Source organism: Mytilus galloprovincialis, chromosome 11, assembly GCF_965363235.1.
Source record: "Mytilus galloprovincialis chromosome 11, xbMytGall1.hap1.1, whole genome shotgun sequence".
NCBI classification, from domain to species: Eukaryota; Metazoa; Mollusca; class Bivalvia; order Mytilida; family Mytilidae; genus Mytilus; species Mytilus galloprovincialis.
The window spans coordinates 76,438,287-76,460,579 of record NC_134848.1 but is presented as its reverse complement, the minus strand read 5'-3'; the positions used below and the strand labels follow the sequence as shown (position 1 = coordinate 76,460,579).

At 31.9% G+C, this 22,293-nt stretch overlaps 1 protein-coding gene across 1 annotated transcript in view; it reads left to right on the top strand.

The window, feature by feature from the left end:
- LOC143052823 (uncharacterized) overlaps positions 1-22,293 on the top strand; it is a 28,781-nt gene that overhangs the window by 4,066 nt on the left and 2,422 nt on the right. Inside the window, exons 4-17 of the mRNA XM_076225930.1 lie at positions 508-705; positions 3,057-3,146; positions 4,366-4,467; positions 6,298-6,369; positions 7,059-7,094; positions 8,758-8,904; positions 9,905-10,033; positions 11,231-11,377; positions 12,194-12,340; positions 13,144-13,257; positions 13,644-13,787; positions 14,293-14,427; positions 14,646-14,696; positions 21,467-21,601. Of these exons, the coding sequence (XP_076082045.1) occupies positions 508-705; positions 3,057-3,146; positions 4,366-4,467; positions 6,298-6,369; positions 7,059-7,094; positions 8,758-8,904; positions 9,905-10,033; positions 11,231-11,377; positions 12,194-12,340; positions 13,144-13,257; positions 13,644-13,787; positions 14,293-14,427; positions 14,646-14,696; positions 21,467-21,601 (1,647 nt within the window). The remainder of the gene's footprint in view (positions 1-507; positions 706-3,056; positions 3,147-4,365; positions 4,468-6,297; positions 6,370-7,058; positions 7,095-8,757; positions 8,905-9,904; positions 10,034-11,230; positions 11,378-12,193; positions 12,341-13,143; positions 13,258-13,643; positions 13,788-14,292; positions 14,428-14,645; positions 14,697-21,466; positions 21,602-22,293) is intronic.

Sequence of the window (22,293 nt, the reverse complement as noted above, 5' to 3'; positions counted from 1 at the left end):
TCGTCAATGAAATATACATGTATAAATAGAAAATATAACCACTTTTCACAATATAACCACTAGTATCAACATGACAAAAACATACTACATGAGAATAGTCCAAAACTAGTCAGTAATTATATACCATATGAAACAGGGGCGAAAGATACCAGAGGAACAGTCAAACTCAGAAATCGAAAAATAAACTGACAACACCATACCTAAAAATTAGAAAAACAAACAGACAAATAATAGTACACAAGAAACAACATAGAAAGATAATACTGAGCAACACAAAATCTACCAAAAACTGGAAGTGATCTCAGGTGCTCCGGAAGGGTAAACAGATACAGCTCAACATGTGGCACCCGTCGTGTTGCTCAAGATATTTCAAATTTGGTAAATAGTCTAATTTGGTAGGTCACATTTATGAAAAGGGAATGGGATTGTAGTTACAATGTAACAGTTGCGAACATATAATGCGTTTTTATGGACTTTAGTACAACGAGATATTTTGTACTTTGTTAGCAAATGGTATGGGCGTGGCAATGATATCGCATAGTCATTCCAGTACAGGGAAAACTAAACCAACACAGCAGCCAAATAACCAGTGTGTGGCAACACTAGTGTGCATGCTGTCATGTGATGACGGGTATAAGTTAGGACCGAAAGGAAAAGATGGATGTCAGACATGCGAATGTACCAAACATAAATCAAAACAGGAAGGTATATTTAAAAAAAAAAGTAGATGTAGTTTGATTGCCAATGATACAACTCTCCACAAAAGACCAAAATGACACAGAAATTAACAACTATAGGTCACCGTACGGCCTTCAACAATGAGCATACCGCATTGTCAGCTATGAAAGGCCCCGAAATTACAATCTTCGACTACTTGTATTATCTTTCAGTAAGTTCCATGATTTCCTTAATGTCGAAGGCAGTTTATAAGATAAAATCTCAATGTCAAGACGTTTTATATGTATTTTAGAGTTCCGTTGAGGACGTATTAAAACACGAAAAAGCTTACAGCATCTTTGAATATATTTATACATCTAGATTAATACATATTCATAAAATCTTTAACTATACATATAATACATAGCTTTAAAGTTATTCCTCAGTTCGATTCTTTTATGATACATGGCATGTTGTAGCTTAACTACAAAAACAGGGGAAGTAGGTCAATGTAAGCTCGTGATCATTGTTTCTGAATCCTTGTTGCCACAATGCGAATTTATATTGCATGAGATGTATTGGGGTCATAATGGAATATTATTTATTTTAACTTAAGAAACTATGAAAAGGTATTATTAGTCTCTGAATAAATTATCTATGACAATTGCTAAATATGTTATTCAGATCACATCCATAGCTTTAAGTAGATAGCAGCTCTCGTCAAGGCTTAATACAAGTAGCATAACTTTAATCAGTGGTTTATAATACAAAATATATGCAACTAGGCAAATCATGTCACTCTAGAAATTTCATTGAAAATGTAAAAGTACAAATTGAATTCTTAACATGTGAAAAACAATAAAAAAAAAACACCTTAAAATACAACCAACTAACTCGATCAAGAATGCATGATTTATTTCATCATAATTTATCATGCAAAATACAAAATTCAGACAAAGATATTATATGACTATTTCTATTAGTTGTTATTGGCTTTGGACTAGTTAACAGTTACAACTAGCACTCTCAGATCTGTTCCTAACTTATCTGTTTTGGTGTTGGGATGCACAAACACCCGGCCATATCCACCCTGTATTTTTGTTAGATGTATTTCTATGTGTATCCATCTGAAGAGTTAAGCCTTTTTCAGCTGATTTGTATAGTTTGTTATAATATTTATGTTGTACAGTTTTACACCACAGTGTAAGGATAGGGGAAGGTTGGAACAGCGCTTACATGTTTAACCCCGCCATATTATGTACGCATGTGCCTGTCCCAAGTCTACAGCTTGTAATTTAGTGGTTATCGTTTGTTGCTGTGTTACTTATTGTTTTTTAAGCTAATTTTCTAGGACATAAATTATACCATTAATATTCTGTTTAAATGTTTCACATTTGTCATTTCTAGGCATTTTACAGGTGACTATGCGATATTGCTGGTTTTGTTCATTGTTGATGGCCGTACGGTGATCTATAGTTGTAAATAATTGTGTCATTTAGTCTCTGATCACTTGTGAATAGCTGTCTTATTTGCAATCTATCACATCTCCTTTTATTTTTTTTAATGTAAAGAACTATTAATGATTGTAACACAATCACGTTACACAATCTTTAATTATGTTACGTCTCTCCAAGTTTTCAAATTCAAAGTCAATGTTCGACTTTCATTGTTCATACAATCTTAAAGAAACGGCTTCCTTTTTAAAACCATTCCAAGAACATTATGAAAGTGAAAACGCATTAAAAAAACGACAAAAATAGTTTGAAAAATTAAAAGAATTGTATGATATTTCATTAGATACTATTATTTGACGCCGGTTCAATACAATCATTGTTGATTATTAGGTATAAAACAGGAAATGTGAGATATATGTCAAGGATACAGTAAGCATTCTACCGTAAAAACTAAAGGACTTGTAGAGGTCAATATTCTTTATCAACAATTATCATTTATTTATTCAATAAATCAAAAGTTATAAGATAAAAAAACGTAGGTGATTTTATAAATTTTCCAACAAAAAATGTATTTAAGGTACAGATAAAAATGCATTAGTGCTACAACTCTATTATATGGTCCTGCTCATGCTGCTATTAGAAACATTGTTTTTGATTATCTAAATTACATATACATTGTACTTATTATCTCATATTGTATTCATAAATAAAACTTTTTAAAATCATTATAGTATGATTTTTTACATTTAAAAATTAATAATTTCTTTATAAACAAAAGGATTTGTGATAATAATCTATATTTGTCAATAAGACACCTTCGTTATTTTAACAAATATATGTCACTTTTAGGCTTTCAGTAATAGCAAATCCCATACGCATATTTACCTTTAAAAGGTTTATGTTTTTTTTTTAAACGAATATATAAGCTTATGGTAATAATTGTAGAGAATAGTAAAGGAGATAAAGAAGAAAAGGGAAGTAACAAAGACAAAATTCTAAATGGTACTGGTTCCAAGTCTAGTGGTTCTGGATCAGGTACAGTAACATGTTATCTAAAAGTAAAACAGCTTATTTTCGAGGATACTTTATTTAACATTTATATTTTTTAGCCCTTCGTGCGATTTTACTTCGCGATTATCAATCTTTATTGATGTAGTTAGATAATTAAAGATTCAAATGTTTAGTTTTCGAGACGGATTATATCCCCGTTTTTTTTTACTTGCGAAAGTATCGAAACGTTATTGCTCGCAAAAATCGGTTGGTGTACAGCATTATGCACTTGTGATGTTAAAACAATGTGAGGTCTTATGCGACTTCTGGCGGAGAGAACTTGATTAAAGTTAAGGTAAAGATGTTAAAACAATTACAACCGATTCATTGAGTGTGAAGGGAAAGATAAAGTCCTTGGTTTTCTTGCTTGTTAGCTGAACCGTGAAGTCATTATTAGGTATGCAAGCAAGTTAACCAAAGATTCTACCTTTCTCTACACACTCAATGAAAGCGGCTGTAATGCAATAATTTTTTGAAAGATACCAGGAAGTGGTTAGTAATATACAGAGAGTACAAAATTCTAAATATCACACACATCAAAAATAATAATTCCACTCACAAATACAAACAACAACGAGTAAAACATAGTCCACGCTACGTACTTGCAGGATTAAGATGAGACACTTTATCGGTAAATATTTTCATTTCGTTACGGTGCGAATAGTGGTCTTGCAATCCAAGTCTGTTCACTAGATCTAGGACGCCTTAGTCTTCTCCGTTAACTGTTGATTTTCATTTGTTGGACTGATACGATCGGACGTGAACATGAAACAAAATAGTTGTCCGGATATGAAGGTCGTCCGCTTTAAATCTGCTATAATTCTCTCTTTGACTACATGTTATAATAGACTGTTACCTTTTCAATTATGTGCATTATTGATCCCTTGGACAACTTTTCTCGGTATTAGTCAGTGCTCTACATCACAACAAATAAAATCGTATTGTATAAATGGGCCAAATAAACCAGTTTGAGCAACAACAAAAAAAGGAGCGAGTAACATCTGTTTAAATCTGAACAACGAATTAAACCTTTAAACCAATGAGGCTGCTATTTTTTTAATTTGAAAACATACACGTTCTTTGATATAGCCCTCAAAGCAAAGTTAAAGAGTACAATCCACCATTCCAATAATAGCATTTGTTCTCGCAAGCCGGGGGACATAACTAGACCGTTTACGTAATATCATAATCTTCCTTTATTTAGGCTTCAACCCAATGTTTGCTGGCAGTGGTGGATCAGGCATGGGAGGAGGCGGTAAATCTAACAGTGGTTGTTCCGGACCATTCTGTGCTATGATGTCCACTAGTAAGTTCACTAATAAGTATTATCATTATTGAATTTGACGGAAGGTACATTGTATGAAAGCTCATCTATAGTTTGGAATATTGAACAAAAATACCATATTGGGAAGTCTTGTTATTACCAAATCTTGAGGTTCGTGTGTCATAGACTTTTAAATATGTAATTATTACGGGAACGTTTATCTTTCAAAAATGAGGATGACATGTTATCTCGATTTGCTTGATTGACTTTTTGTTCAATGTCCAGTGACAAATATTTTATGATTGTTTCGGGCAATATTCGATTTGAAATGTTGAGTAATCAACCTTCAATCAATATTTTATAGAGGACAAGATAAAGATCGCTTATCTATAAAACATATAGAAAAGTAGAAAAATAATTAAACGCTCGGTCAGCTTTAAAGATACAAAATTGCAAACATTTGAAAAAATACCAGGATATTAACCACATATATACCAGATCTGGTGAAACAATTCTTTTGCAATTATTAAATTGTTCAAGGTTTAATAATTTACAGAAAAGGGTATGTTTTAATTTTTTCATTGTTATACAGTGTATATACGAATTTTACACTAGCAGCAAATTTGAAGTAGGAAGTATGTTGTATATTTATGGATTAATCTTTATTGATGAAGGTAAATCCCAAAGCCCTTTGGACGCATCAACTTTATAAAGTGTTCTAATATATCTATTATTTGCAAATATTGTAAAATTAAAATAACTGATCTTCAGATTTATTTAATTGAGTTTATTTAAATTTCAATTTGATTGATCAAAATTTACATCTTATCCTAATCGACCCATGTTCATCTAAAAAAAGCTTAATACTTAAACTAAACAAAGTCGAACAAAAGCAGTCATAGCAGAGGGAGTACTCATTAACTGCTGTCGATTGATGGATTATGAATGACAACTAGCTAGCAAGCCTAATCGTATTTTTGTTTTACACGGAAGGAACTTAAATATATTCATAATGATTTTGCATGTCCTTTGATCTGATACCTGTAGTGCGCATCAACCGGAAGTAGTATACCAAGATCGATCAGTTAGCGGGATACTACTGCTCACTTTATTAAGCTCATCGCCAGTGCAATCGAATGACATTTCATATACTTATCGATATAATTAATTGATGTTAGTAGAGATAGAGGAAGATAAAGCAATAATTGTTAATAGCAGACATATAAACAAAATTGTACTTATAACTTAAACTCTTTAACTGTTTCAATATATTTGTTTAACATCTTATATTCATATGTCTACAAACATCTCCGCCACGTATTCCTTTTAGTAGTAATATACGTACTAAAAGGATGTCAAATTTGTATTGCAAAACACGCATTCAAATAATTTGAGGTGTTTTGACACATTTTACAGTTCCAAACTAAATATTTTCAGGTTTGGCTTTATTAGATTTTATCGGAAAAAGCTAAACATCCGACTCTAAAAAGTTGACTTAATTATTTCAAATCATGTATTTTAACCTTTTTTTCTAGTAGGAAGGCATTTCGAACCTTAAAAATTTCGTACCGCTGCTATTTCATACCCCAAATTACCATTTCGTTCCTCAAATAACCATTTCGTTTCCCAAATAACCATTTCGCTCCCCAAAATATCATTTCGTATTTCACATTACTTTTTCGAACTACTAAGTACCATTTCGTATCCACGTTAAAAATCAGTACCCTGTAGGCAAAATGCATCTACCATTTCGCACCTCTTATGTACTCATTTAAAGTTTGATATCCTTGAATATACATGCAATCTGTATTACTAGACGATAATGTTTTTACAAACAAAAAATCTTACCATATATTGTATGTTCTGTTATAGCTGGAGGTAAATCAATGACTGGACCTTTTACAGGTTCTGGACAAGACGGTGGTACTGACAGTGGCAATGGTGGTAAATACACGTATACATTAACAATCTTTACATAATAAAACATGATACAAATTAGAGAGAGAAAGAAAGAAAGAAAGCAGAAAAGAAAAGAAATCAATGAGTTAATCTCAAGATAACACTCTTTTTTCATATAAAACAAAGGAGGTATTATGTGATTGCCGATGAGACAACTCTCCAAAAGAGACCATATGACACATGAATCATGTTTTTCATGATTATTATAAATTATATTTGCATTTGATTAAACTTGTACTTGTACTCAATTAAAGGTAGGAAATCCATTATGCAAAGTATAATCGTAGAGTTTGAACAATTGTTTTTTATATCATTGCTCAGGTGACCACATTCCTGTATCATATTTGGTTTTCGTACATTATTTTTCACATAATGCAGACCGTTAGTTTGAATTGTTTTACATTGTCACCTCGAGGCTTTTATTGTTGTCTGTACTATGTGGGATTTGCTCATTGATGAAGGTCGTATGGTTACTTTGTTTTCTTCTGTGTCATTTGATCTCTGGTTGAGAGTAGATTGAACAGCAATCATACCAAATCTTCTTATCTTTATATCATAATTATTTCCTACAATTATGTATGCAAAAAACACACCAATCTTGTTTATTTTGCTCATTACCATATCTGATATTTAATCTATGATATATCTTGCCTAATGTATGCTCGTATTTACAGATAAGTGCACTGGTCCGTCGTGTTCAGCACCCGGAAGTAAGTATTCTATGATATTAGTGGCACGTAGTGTCATTGACGATTACTCCATATGTTTGTTCATAAAAAGGACTGGCATCAATTTTTAACGTATGACAAATCAACCTCACTATATCATATGGACACATTTTGTCCTGTTATCTATGATGAGTTTATTTGTAATCTGACTTTTATCTAGACAGCATTTGACATTATGGGTGAAAATTCACATTATTGGGTGTTTATATTTAGGAAAAAGGTAGAATAAAATTAGTATGTATTTGTGTGTAGCACAAATTTACCAAAAGTAAGCAAAAGTTGTGATTGTGCAACTTTTTCTGTCCCAAAATCCGACAAAAACTCGTTTTACAAATAAACAATGTTACAAAATCATTTCGCAGTCGATTCTTTCGTGATTTGTATGGCCCCACAACGAAGTTGTCGGTGCCCTATAGTTTAAACCCTTGTCCGTAATTTCAAAATTTTGTATTTCCGAAATTCCGTAATTCCGTCATCCCGTCATTCCGCAACAAACCATTATACCGAATTATTTTTCTAAACGTCTTCAGATATTGGGCTGATTTTTGGCATGTTATTTAACCATGATAAGTTAAAGATCAGGTTTAAGTTTCGTTCCGCTCCTCTATTTTTGCCGAAACTACGGGGGCTTTGACCTTTGATAAATTGTTGAAAATCACAGTTATACGGAGTTTTTTTCTAAACGCCTTCAGATCTTGGGCTGATTTTTATTACATGAATGTGAGTTATTCATGATGAGTTAAAGATTAAGTTTAAGTTCAGTTCAGCTCCGCTAATTTTTGTCAAAATTAAGGGTTTACAACTTAAAAATGGTTGAAAATCACAGTTATACAGACTTTTTGTCTATACGCCTCCAGATTTTGAGCTGATTTATGATATGTGAGACTACCATCATCTTTGTGTCCACATGTATTATAGAAATTGCAGATTTTTCAACTTTTTGAGACGGGGCCATTCGTGTTGCTTTGACACATCTAGTTTAAAATTAACTAATCATAGTTACTAGGATTGAAATATTGTTTTTGCTCCAGAAACATCAAGAATTAAACCAAGGAGCTCAATAACTGTTTGCATTTACATTGAGAGAATACGTGTTACTCATGCTCCGAGTTCAATAAAAATAAATTTACTCAAAGTTCATCATTTAATTTACAACGCATTTATACAAATATTGATATTTTTGTTTTTAAAAGTGAAATCATTTGCTGTAAATCTTCACATAACTGAGATGTTAGTGGTATCTTCATTTGTTTTAAAACATAAAACTACAAACACTCGAAAAAATTTTACGAATATTTGAGGTTTATGTGCATATTCACAAAACATAGTATCCGTTGCATATCATAAGAGTAACGAGTCTTGGTACTTATGAATCTGGTGAGATAATTTTTGCCCGGTGAAAATGTCGGGGCTTTGGTCATACTTACAAAGGTTCTTTCATTTATATTCTTAAATGTTGTCAAGCAAAAGATAACAGCCAAACGCGAACAGACAATACACTGAGACAACATTGGGATAAACAAGTGAAAAACTACATATGAAATCCACAAACCTACCACTGACACCTTCTTTCGAGTACGAAATTGCCGATCAACTAGTGACACTCAATTTAAATCCTAAATTATAAATTTTACACACTTCGTAGATCACAATCCTGGAACTATTGGTAAAAGTAGTGGTCAATCATCATGTCCCTCAACAGATCTGTGTGCAAAAACCTGTAAATATACCGTCAAGTTAGGATCAAAGATGGCTGACGGATGTCCGTCATGTGCGTGTGAAAAAACTCAAGGTATGTTCGTCTGTATTCAAATCATTAAATGTTCTGTCACTATAATTGTGGTTTAAACAATACAGCTACTTCAAAATGAGCACGAAAACGTCCCCACTTGTTATTGATATAATACGAAAGAACAACAACGAACATTGCTTGATAAAGGAGTAGGTCCGGTAAGGACCGATTTTGGCCTCAAATTTCAGGTTCATCTGACGAAAGATTTTGACCACTTTTTAAACACTTAAGTGTCTATTTTATTTGATTCTATTAGTTCGTGTGAAAGATTTTAACTGATTTTGTCATTACATTAAAAACGACCCGAATCAAGCTCAAATATGAAAAATCTACCAAATATGCCGAAAATGCCACTTTTCAGATGGTTTTTGTCAAAAATGAAAGTGGCCGCATCCGTGTTCATCCTCAACCTTTATATATGTTATGTATTATCATCAAATACAACTAACATTTTAATATTAAGGATGAACACGAATGCGGCCACTTTCGTTATACACGGAAACCGTCTAAAATTTAACTAAAATGCTAGAACTGTGAAGATTTCAGTGATTCAGCATGACTTAATGGTGCTAGTACCCGATATCTGTGCATTGTATTGTCAAAAACAGACCATATTCATGTAGCAGAAGCATTCTACTGTCCAATAAATAACTAAAAGTTTACATTTTAACAATTTTGTAAAACTGCTATATTTTGGGGCCAAAAAGGGGTCTTACCGGACCTAGTCCTTTCGAATTTCAAGTCATAATTTTGTCATGTGACCCTCATCAATGTTTTTTCATAATTTTCATAGACTTATAAGCCTATTGCATAAGTGTTATCATAATAAGTTTAAAAGACGACAAATATCTGACTAAAATTAAGTATTAAGAAGATGATCAATTTCCAAACACAAAGTTCCTGAAAATATGCAATTGCTATTTCTTGTAAATAATGTATTCTCATTTATGTTTAAATGCATTGTGTACACAATTATCTCCCTTTTTTGTCTTTACTAAAGTAACAACAAAAGCGACTCCAAAGCAGATTTTATGTGATGAGGTAGTTAAATGTATTATGTCCTGTACGGAGGGTTATAAACTACAATCTGGCAAGGAAGGAGGTTGTCCTATCTGTAGTTGCCATCAACGTAAGTACAAGTACACAGTATATATATTTTTAGTAAATGAGGAAATTCAACTATTACGTAAACCACCTAATTTTTACACTAGTAATTTTGGGGCCCTTTATCAAACTCCGTACAGTGATCGTTTCCGTTCCGGAACCTTTTTCCTTTACTCCATCAATTAGTGTAGAGTAGTATTCGGGCCCGTATGCGGATCGGAACTGGAACTGCCGGGGAGTTTGGCCCCTTATAGCTTGTTGTTCGGTGTGAGCCAAGGCTCCGTGTTGAAGGCCGTACATTGACCTATAATGGTTTACTTTTTTAAAATTGTTATTTGGACGGAGAGTTGTCACATTGTCACTCACACTACATCTTCTTATATCTAATATACTCATTGTATGTTCAATGTCATAAAAGTTGGCTGATGTTAGCTTAACTTATTCGTTTATTTATATATTGATAATTCCTCTTTAAATTTTAATCTGTGCACCAATAGTATTTTGTCTGCGAATTTATTGCTTACTATTGTGCGTTATCACGTTATGTTTTTCCATATTTTTCTGGTCTAACTGATGTTCCATGTCTATTATTTATGTTCCAAACTTTTCTACTTTCTAAGTAAAGATTTAAGAATAATTCATACAACTGTATTGATATCTTTAGTTGAAATTATCTATAAGAGATTATTGCAGAAGCCTGGTTTATATATTTATTTGTACATCGTCCAATAAAGCGCATGTATGAACGGTAAAGCATTCTTGGTAGATAAAACAGCTGTTCATAATCATTAGCAGAAGGAAGACGTACAGCAACATTATCATACAAAAGTAGCAAAAAAAATTGAATACAAAACCCATAAAATACTTAAAAGAGTTGATCTGGGGTTTAGATATACAGCGTTGTAAACCAGTCATGCGTATATAGAAGGCAGTTTAAGACAAGCTATTCTATAGTCTACCATCTTAAAAACTGGGAATGGAATGTGAGTTTCGATAAAGGCTTGAATATCTATATTCTTTAATTATATTTTGTTTAATTTTTAGACTGTGTTCTCTATTCTTAATTTTTGCGTACATTATGCGCTATTTTCATATTTTGTTCGTTAGATAAACATAATAGAATTTTGTTTATTTTTTGCCATACTGTAAACCATATCTAGACCCTTAAAAGACTATCCACTTACGATATCTGTATTGCTACACATAATACTTGTATTAGTAGCTCCAACACCAGCCCCTACAGTGGCAGCGATGAAGAACATCCTGTCGTGTACGGAGAGAACCATACACTGCATGAAGTCTTGTAAACATGGATACCACATGTTGAGTTCTTTAAACAGCGACTGTCCACGATGTAACTGTTTACCACGTAAGTCATCATACAAAATCAAGTAAAAAATAAGATCAAACTGAATATTTTTTTTTAATTTGTTTTAACGACATTATATATTTATTCACCAAATATGCTTATTACATTGTTACATCAATAAACCAAGCTTTTCTTGATGTATCCTGTTATATTCCACTGATTACCCAGGTTAGTATTCAGCTGCTGGTATATATGTATATGCTATAATAATATGTATAAATTTCTTGAAATATAATTATAAAACATTTTAATTTATTATGTTTTATTCTATTCAATCATCTAAACTTCTTTTTAGTGACTTCAGTAATGAATTAAATTTCATTATCTTTTAATGTATTCTTGAACAAAAATTTGATAAACATTTACATTTGTCAATTTCTGATCAGATACATAATCAAACTCTATATAGTATATTGTATATTTCTGCATAAGAAAGTAAATATATAGTTTAGAATTTAAAGTTATATGCCAAAAAAGATATAAAGAAAACTTATTTGGCGATTCATTATATTTATATAAAATAAATATTTAACTGCATTTCTCAAAGTAGTAAAGACTTTTAAGGCGACTCATTTTTTCATTCGTATATTGTCATTATAGCGATACATGTAGCTACTTTTAAAAATAAATATTGTGTTGTTTGATGTATAAATGTACTGTGTAATAAACATATAGCTTCGCATTACTTCTTTATAACAAAGTCATACTGATAATGTTCTAGTCTTTGTTAAAAGCAAAACAAAGAACGAAAAATTATCAAAAGATGTGTACATTATACATACGACTCAAATATTTTAAATTTTCCATTTTGCTTAGCTCCGACATCAGCACCAACTCCTACACCTGGTATATACTCTGTACTAAGACAATGTCCAGATACAGTTCACTGTATGACGAGCTGTAGTAAAGGATACTCATTAGAAGGCGGATCGTCCGGCTGTCCGAAGTGTTCATGTAATCAAGGTAAACATTATACCTGTGTGAAACAACTAACAAGCATGGAAAGATAACCATAAAAACGGGTTTTATTTAATAGATATAAAATGAAAGAGAGGCGAACTATACGAAATGGACATCAAAATCAATATGTCAAAAATAAACTGACAACACCATTGCTTCAAAACAACAACACCGAGTAACACACAATAATAAACAAAACAAACACAGTCCTACAAATTTAATAGAAAATACTTTATTCGTTTATCATGATTTGGTTAGCTTATGGATGTGGCCATGTCGATCAATAAATAACATATAATATAGATAGATTTCGGATGAGATGTAAATTGTGTGATTGTTTTTTATTTATTGTCGCTATGTTTTTGCTTTGGCAAACTAGTGTTCATGATTATAGAATATATGCATTATTTGTGCTATTGGGAGTATCTGCATAACGCAGAAAACAGTAAATCTGAAAATGTGTTACATATATATATTTATAAACTTAATAAACTCATTTATTTGAACAACGCATACTAGATAATAGGTTGGCAATTTTATACCTCTACATTACACTCATAAGTGGCGTTCGAATATGTTGCAGTAAAACTTGTTACTTTTAAACTTATTATACCATGCATACTTAATGATAAGTTTCCTGATTATGTCTACATTATTATGATAATGACTTTTGTGTACCTAATGGTGAACCCCTTTAATGACTTCTGTTATCAAATGCGTGTATGTACAAAATAGGACTCTTTGAATAAGAGTGTACCTAATGGTTAACCACTTCAAAGTTTGTTATATTATCTGTTTTTTTCCAGCTCAAGTTGTTACACTTGTGTGTACCGCGGCTCTTTCCTGTCCTAGAGGGTGCCAGCTAGGATACAAATGTGGAAATGATGGCTGCCCAACGTGTTCATGTGTTGAAGCTAAAGGTATTGCTTTTTTATAAACTGAAGGGTTTCCTTTGTCTTTAAAACTACAGAGGTCATTAAAGGATATAATTGAATCGCATAAGTCTGTTGTGTTGGTATGGCATATATACTATTTACTTGTTCCTGCCGCAAAGATAATATATGATTCGTCAAAGTAAGCCAAAACAGGTACAATTTAAATAAATTATCAACCAAATAATCTAGTATAAACTTCCAATTGAACATTTTAAAAAATATATCTAAATTCAGATATTCACTTCAGTTTCATATTTTTTGAGTTATTATGCTTAGAATTATTCAAAATACATAAATTACATGGGGTAAAAAAGGAAAAACAATTATCGTTAATTCATTTTACAATCATTGACATGTTGCATGTTTTTTAGAAATTGGAATTACACACTCAGACACCTACATTCAGTCTTCATTAAAATGTAGTGGACAGTTTAGTTGTGTGAGTAAATGCCCGTTTGGATACAAAACGGGAGAAAATGGCTGTCCGACGTGCAGATGTTTGCAACATATTTCAGGTAAAGATTAACAAAAAAAATACTTTATTGTGAAAGTATTGCATGACATGTATAACTATTTCAAATGTTTAAAATAGTTGTAAAAAATACCAGGCTTATAATGTGATACGCCAGACGCGCGTTTCGTCTACATAAGATTCACCACTGACGCACAGATCAAAATAGTTACGGAGCAAAACAAATAAAAAGTTAAAGAGCATTGATGACCAAAACACCAAAAAGTTGAATTGGTTTTAAAGAATGTTTTTTTTTTTTTTTAATATTGCTTCATAAATATTCATTAATCTAGGAAAGAACAATGTACTTTAAACAAATGAACGCTTAAGAAATCATTATATTTATTAAATTGATCTGAATTTTGCGTTCGGTACCATTTTTGTCTTGGTGCACATATTAATACGGCATTAAATTTTGTCATCACATACAATAACGTGACAATCTTATTGGCTACATTAATTAGAAAAAAAACAGTTATCTCACTTTTCAACGTATCATTTACTTACAGAAAAATTCCATTTAGGTGTAGCTGATAGATGCCCGGAAGCTACAAGATGCAGTGAGATGTGCCCAGAGGGATATACATTGAAAACTGTAGTCGGAAGAGAATGCCCCGTATGTCAATGTGTCAGAATCATAACAGGTGGTTATAATAGTCTCAGACATACATGAATCAAATACAGATAAACTTAGTTTTTAAAGACGCTTCAAATGTTTCTATATGAAATACTCTGAACCTTTTATCTAGGATATTCAAACATCCTAATATCGGACTTCATAACTTTACAAAACCTCTATTTGTATCATTTACAGCAACAATGTCATCATATCGTTTAATACTATAATCTGTTTATTCCACAGAGAGTATACACAATCAAGTGGGAAGTTGTACTGGTCCAGAATGTTCATCAGGTATGATTGTGTAAACAGTTCTATAGGTATTAATATTATCGATCTTTAATATCTTTTCATAATTGTTTGTCTTTGTTTTCATGTTTCGTAGTTATACATGTTATATCGACATATAATACTGTGGATTCATTATAGTTCATGCGATACTATTTTTTAGCTCACCTTGCTCGAAGGGCCAAGTGAGCTTTTCTCATCACTTTGCGTCCGTCGTCCGTCATCGTGGTCGTCGTTCGTCGTCCGTCGTCGTCCGTCGTCGTCCGTCGTCGTCCCTCGTCGTTAACTTTTACAAAAATCTACTCTTCTGAAACTACTGGGCCAAATTTAACCAAACTTGGCCACAATCATTTTTGGGGTATCTAGTTAAAAAAATGTGTTCGATGATTCAACCAAGATGGCCGCCATGGCTAGAATAGAACATAGGGATAAAATGTAGATTTGGCTTATAACTCTGAAACCAAAACATTTAGAGCAAATTTGAATTGAATAAAATTGTTTATCAAGTGCAGATCTATCTGCCCTGAAATTGTTAAATTAATTGGACAACCGGTTGTTGGGTTGCTGGCCCCCCCCCCCCCCCCCAAAAAAAAAAAATTGTAATTTTTAAAGAACTTTTTTTAAAGAACTTTTTCGTTTTTGGTTATTATCTTGAATACTATTATAGACAGAGATAAACTGTACACAGTAATACTGTTAAGCAAAGTAAGATCTACAAATAAGTACGACATGACTAAAATGGTCAGTTGGTCTCTTAAGGAGTTATTGCCTTTTATAATCAATTTTTAACAATTTTCATCAGATGGTAAATTTTTGTAAATTTTTACAAAATATTTCCTCTGTAACTAAGGGGTCAAGTTTATTATAGATAGAGCAAACTGTAAGTAGCAAGAATGTTCAGTAGAGTAAGATCTACAAACACATCACAAAAATCAAAATTCAATATTGTCATGAATCCATCTGTGTCCTTTGTTTAATACATGTTACAATAATGTATGCACATAGACCAATGTGAGCGACACAGATTCTTAAGAGCCTCTGGTTTTTTATTTCGAAAAATAGGTCAAACGCTTATTTAGATGTTCAACCAATAAAAAGTAATCTGTAGGTTTGTTCATGAATGCAGATAATTCTGCATTTTTTTTTAATTCAATATAGAATAAATACAATTGTATCTGAGACCTCGCAAATTGCTACCAACGAATATAAATGACTCGGCAGTTTTTTGCTATATGGTGAGTTGGGGTTTGATAATTTTGTTTATATATTAAATAATCATAATTGAAATCGACAAAACATTTTCAATTAAGACGGTTAAAAAAAGTTGCATTGTTAGATACGCAAATTAGCTCCCTTACACCATGTAAGAGAAAGTACTTCCTGTGGTTTATGATTAAACTAAAACAAGTACGCCTGTGCCGTCTCAAAACCTCAAGGAAATTTTCTAAACGACACAAATCTAAAATCCATGATTAGTTATACAATACGAACCGTGTCTTATATTGACAGAAAGTAAATATGCCTTTCAACTAAATTTTAAACAAAAGAAAGCTAGTGACAATACGACAAAAAAACACGAGGAATCAATGGGAAATTCTTTGGAGTAGTTCATTACGTTCGCTTGGAATTAAGTTCTGTTTATTCAATCAGTTGATTAAAAAGGTGTCCTTTGTTGGTATTTTGAATTCGTGAAGCATGCTAATTCCATAAATCAAAAAGATGAAGCACTCGTCAAAAAATCATTTCCTGTTTTTTCTTGAGATATGATTTGAAGTTCTCTCTTATATTGTTTACATAGCTAACGGCTTCATGGATTTTCAATCCTTACATTGGAAACATAAAGGACAACAAGTTCGTAAAAAATGCAATAAGGTTTTAGATCAATCAATAATAATTCATTTATCTTTAATAGAAAGCTTCATTATTCATTAGAAAAGAGTAAAATCACAAAAATACTAAACTCCGAGGAAAATCAAATTGGAAAGGCCCTAATCACAAGGCAAAATCAAATGACAAAACACATCAAAAACGAATGGACACCAACTGTCATATTAATGACTTGGTACAGGAATTTTGAAATGTAGAAAATGGTGGATTAAACCTTGTGTTATAGCGCTAAACCTCACTTTGTACGACTGTCTCATCAAATTCCGTTATATTTACAATGATGCTTAAACCAAACAGATATAATAAATAAAATAGTTAAAATATGGGTACAGCAGTCATCATCGTGTATCAATTTAATATAAAAGAAACAATGTCGCGTGTCTGATGTCAGAAAATTTATGCGTCACATATTTTTGTCGTTCAATTTTTATACAAACAATTTAAAAATTTCACATGGGCAATGTTAGCATACATTTTGTATACTGGTTTAAACAATCAATAGTATGTAAGAATTCATTTCAGAAATAGACCGAGATTTAAAATAATCAAGTTCTATAGAATTTATAAGAGTCCACAAATGGTTCATTCCTCTATGTGATTAAATAATTTTGACGTTTGTGGTTCAACGTATTTTCTAATTTATAATAGAAATATAACTTAATGACATATTATAAAACAATTACATACTGAGGGGATCTATTAAAGTACAGAGTAACGTTATAAGAACCAACGAAACACTAAAAGTCGCATATATAAAACACACGATCAAAAATGAAAGATAATACAAACACATTGACGAGAAGTATAAGTACCGAGCCACGTTAAATGGATATCACAGAAATCAATCCAACAGTAAAATAATATTAACAATAGAAAAAATGCAAAACAATATATATATATATAACATGGTATTAAGATGATTAACAACGTCTGTACGCAGAATCTATAAATCAAGGCCATCATGTATTATTTGGAAGTTGATACGGAATATTTATCAACAAGGTCATTGTACCTTCCTATAAACTTTTTTTTAGAAAAAGGACAAGACGTTCTTTGACATACCCCTGGTTCATAAACATTCTGCTAGGACACTTATGACGTTTTACAAAGTCTGAGTAGGAGCTGTACTTCTCAAAGATTAATATAAAGCTTTAATACCATTAACACTACTTGATTTTTGTTTTTTAACAGCGTTCTTACATTTATGCCTCCATTATTAAGTAACCAAATGTGCATATTTTTCTGTCTCTTTAAAAATTTGTTTAAGGTATAAGGTTTATTGTTTCAAGTAGATTCAAATTAATTAGTATTATTTTTGTTTTTTAATATAAAGAACGACTATGGTTAACTGTTCAGATTTGATTTTGATTTGATTGTCCTTTCGAACGATGGTCTGATTCATGGTCTGATGAAAATTTATTGACTCAAACGTCATGGTCATTTTCAGAAGTAACAGACGGAACTGCATTTTATTTAATTTCTGTGTTTTGTTTTGTGTTAAAGTTATGGTATTGTCAGTTGATAAATTTTAACTCTTCTTTCATTTTACTTGCATTCGTGATGAGTTTATTTACAACCACTGGGTCGATGCCACTACTGGTTGAGTTACAAATCTCCGAGGGTTTCACCAGCCCAGTAGTCAGCACTTCTGTGTTGGTTTGAGTTATCACAAATATGTTTATATTCATAAATAAATTGTAAACAAAACTTTGAATATCATTATCTCAGTACTAAACACGTCTGTATAACTTGAGTTATAGTTATCAAAGGTACCAGAATTATAATTGAGTACGCCAAACCCGTGTTTCATCTTCCATAAGATTTATGAGTGACGCTCATATAAAAAAAGTTATAAAGCCAAACAAGTGTCATATTGTAGAGCATTGATGACCCAAAATTCCAAAACGTTTTGCAAAATACGGCTAAGGTAATCTATGCCTGTGATAAGAAAATCCTTAGTTTTTTGGAAAATTTGAAAAGTTTTCTGAGCAGAAAATTATCATTGATATGTTCATAATTACAAATTAACTGTTAACAAAACTTTGAATTTTTGAAATACTAAGGCTTTTCTACATCAGGAATAGATTACCTCAGCGTTATTTGGTAAAACCTTTAGGAATTTTTTGTCCTCAATGCTCTTTAACTTTGTACTATTTTAGCCTAACTAACATATTTTTATTCGAGCGTCAGTGATAAGTCTTAAGTAGACGAAACACGCGTATGGACATAGAACATCATTGTAAGTTATGACTTTACTCGACCTTGTGCCAGAGCACGTATATATGTACATGTATAAGACTATAAATAATTTTGGAACAGTTTAATACGAAATAACAAATAAGTTTTTGTGTATTGAGTAGTTCTCATTTATTAACTCAATTTTTGGACAATTATATATCATTATAGACTTTGCATAGCATATTCACAATTAAGGTATTGATATTCATCGCATTCGATTTCTCTCCGACACAGATAATTTAATCATATGCATAGAATTGGTTATGCATCCATCCATTATGTAACCGTATTATTTGTATGTAATGCTAACGCATGAAATGCCATTTTACTTTTGTGCACTAATACTGAAGAGAGTCATATGGCAATGTTATCGACATATTCAAATTCACGAGTAAAGTGATTAAATCTATAAAGCTTAGATAACTTTATTCTATTTGTCGTTAATTTCCTGATGTTACTTTCACATATGTAAACATGATCAACTAGTTTAGTCTGTATAGTATTAACTTGATGTGGATAATTACAGAATATTATCAGCTGGAGAACAAGTACATTGCTTGTAGGAGCAATATATGCACAGACTTTATTTCATTGTTATTCTGAATATGTTTAGCCTATATATTTAGCGACTTGTGGTAATTCATATCACATTCAATTTTGTACTTATTTTAAAGAGCAATTCAGTACATTGCAAACTGTCATTTATGAAAAAATGTAGAAAACTATAGGTTATAAAATATTATGGTAAGATTTGTTTTTATCAATTTTGAATTTTATGTACAAAGTAAGACATGTAAGAATTATATCGTGACATGATACGTCATCTTGTCCTGTTGATAAGACATCTTTCACTACTAGACATGGTATCTTTTTAAAATTAGATAAGTCAACCAGCCGACTTAAATAAATTATATGTCGACATATGTTTTGAAAGACTCGTCGACTATCTTTGTAGAAAAAATGCGATAGAATAGTTATCAAAGGTACCAGGATTATAATTTAGTACGCCAGATGCGCGTTTCGTCTACATAAGGCTTATCAGTGACGGTCATATTAAAAATTTTATAACTCCAAACAAGTACAAAGTTGAAGAGCATTGAGGATCCAAAAGTCCAAATATTTTTGCCAAATACGGCTAAGGTAATCTATGCCTGGGATAAGAAAATCCTTAGTTTTTCGTAAAATTCAAAGTTTTGTAAACAGGAAATTAATAAAAATGACCACATTATTGATATTCATGTCAACACCGAAATGTTGACTACTGGGCTGGTGATACCCTCGGGGACGAAACGTCCACCAGCAGCGGCATCGACCCAGTGGTGTAAATAGTTATCAAAGGTACCAGGATTATAATCTAGTACGCCAGACGCGCGTTTCGTCTACATAAGACTAATAAGTGACGCTCATATCAAAATATTTATAAAGCCAAACAAGTACAAAGTTGAAGAGCATTGAGGATCCAAAAGTCCAAAAAGTTTTGCCAAATACGGCTAAGGTAATCTATGCCTGGGATAAGAAAATCCTTAGTTTTTCGTAAAATTCAAAGTTTTGTAAACAGGAAATGTTAGGTTATAACTATGTTGTAGAGAGCATGACTGTCTCTTTTACGCAGTCCCCATCTCCATATGTTCCATTCTCAGTTTCGTAACGTAGGAACAAGTCATCATCGCAGATATGACATTTAAATCGATTTCATCAAAACTAAATTTTGACTGTTGATTTAGTGAGTGTAGTCTGTTCAGCAATGATTACGTATGATCAGTTTTACAGTCCGCTTATCTATGATGACGTATGAACAGTACGATACGGATACACCACCACAACTCAAGTTTGAGGTTGTCTGATTTGTAAACGTACAATTACACATAAACAAATAAAACAGCAAACTACCAACAAATAATGTATTGTGTCTTTACAAAATAAATGTACGTTGTATCTTTGCTTAGCCTCCTTGGTCTGCTATATCCTTGTACCCAAGTAATGGAATCTTACGCGACCGTTATATTACGTGAACTTTACATCCACGATTGATCAACTTTCTATAAAAGGAAAGCAAGTCAGAAATAGGACATTCGATTTCACTTTATTTGATGTGTTTGAGCATTGAATTTGCCGTTTATGAAGGGACTTTCCCTTTATACCTTCCTTTTGCGTTTGGTATTTTTGTTATTTTAATTTTAAAAACATATCGTCTACTTCAATGACAGACTCCTGTGTAGTATATTTAAACATTCGACATGCTAAAAGACTTTTATTATTATTCTCATATTGTAGAAAACATTTTAACATTAACCTGGAAAAGGTTTTGCGATCCCTTTCTGCTTAATGTTATTTGCAGACATAATTTTGGCCTAAGTTAAAGTACTAGAACATAGCTTAAACTATACATGACAATTAACATAGATTATAACTAGACATAATTAACTTAAATTGCAATTAGATTAAATATTGCCCTTGATAGTTGTCTTTTCAGTTAATCTTGACCAGAAAATAATGCAACATGTCTAAGTAACACAAGGATAGACAAACAACGCAGATTATGTAAGATTGACTTAAATCAAATAGGATGTAACTAAATTTTAATCTGACACTTGATTCAAACACCTATACTTAGCATGTTGGAATTTGTTTTTATTTTTCATTTTCAAAAGGGACAGTTCACCATTCATCGTTGAAAGAAAGGTGCCCTGATACTTTTAGATGTAATGAAATATGTGAACATGGCTTTTCCTTACGAACAGTGGTAGGCCAGGAATGTCCCGTTTGTCAGTGTGCTGTAGTTACAGGTACATTGTATGCTGCATACTGTAAAACATCCTATACAGTTTATAATAAGGTTGATAGATTTCTCTGAAAGTTCGAGCATATGTCGTGTGTTATTTATATCTCATTAATTAACTTTTATCCTAATAAAAAACTATTATTATTAAGGGTATAGTGTTTAACCGCTGTCTGTTCATCAATCGGTCCGTCAGTCCGTCCATCTATCCGTTCGTCTGTCTGTCTTTTCGTCAGTCCGTCCCATGAAATTTTTCGTCACATCTTTTTCAGGAACGACATCATAAGGATTTCTGAAATTTGGTTGCATGGTTTATAATAGCCAGCTATATCGTGTGGTTTGTTCTTAGATTAACTCAACAACTTCCTGTTTACCGACTACTTGTATCATTTTACACAATTTCTGTCACATCTTCCTAAGGAACTAAAATATAAGAACTTCTAAAATTTGGTATCAGGTTTTATATAAGTCAACCTAACTGTGTGATACGTTTTCAGATTTATCACTTAACAACTTCTGGTTACTGATATTCACTTGTATCATTAGTATTAGACTTTCATTTGTATTTTCTCTATTATTTGTACATATGAAGTGCTTTCCCGGACAACTTTTTTTTTGTAACGCTCTTATAATAGAAAAACACAGAATATAGAGTATCTATCAATGACAAACAATAAGTAAATGCACCACAACAAACAT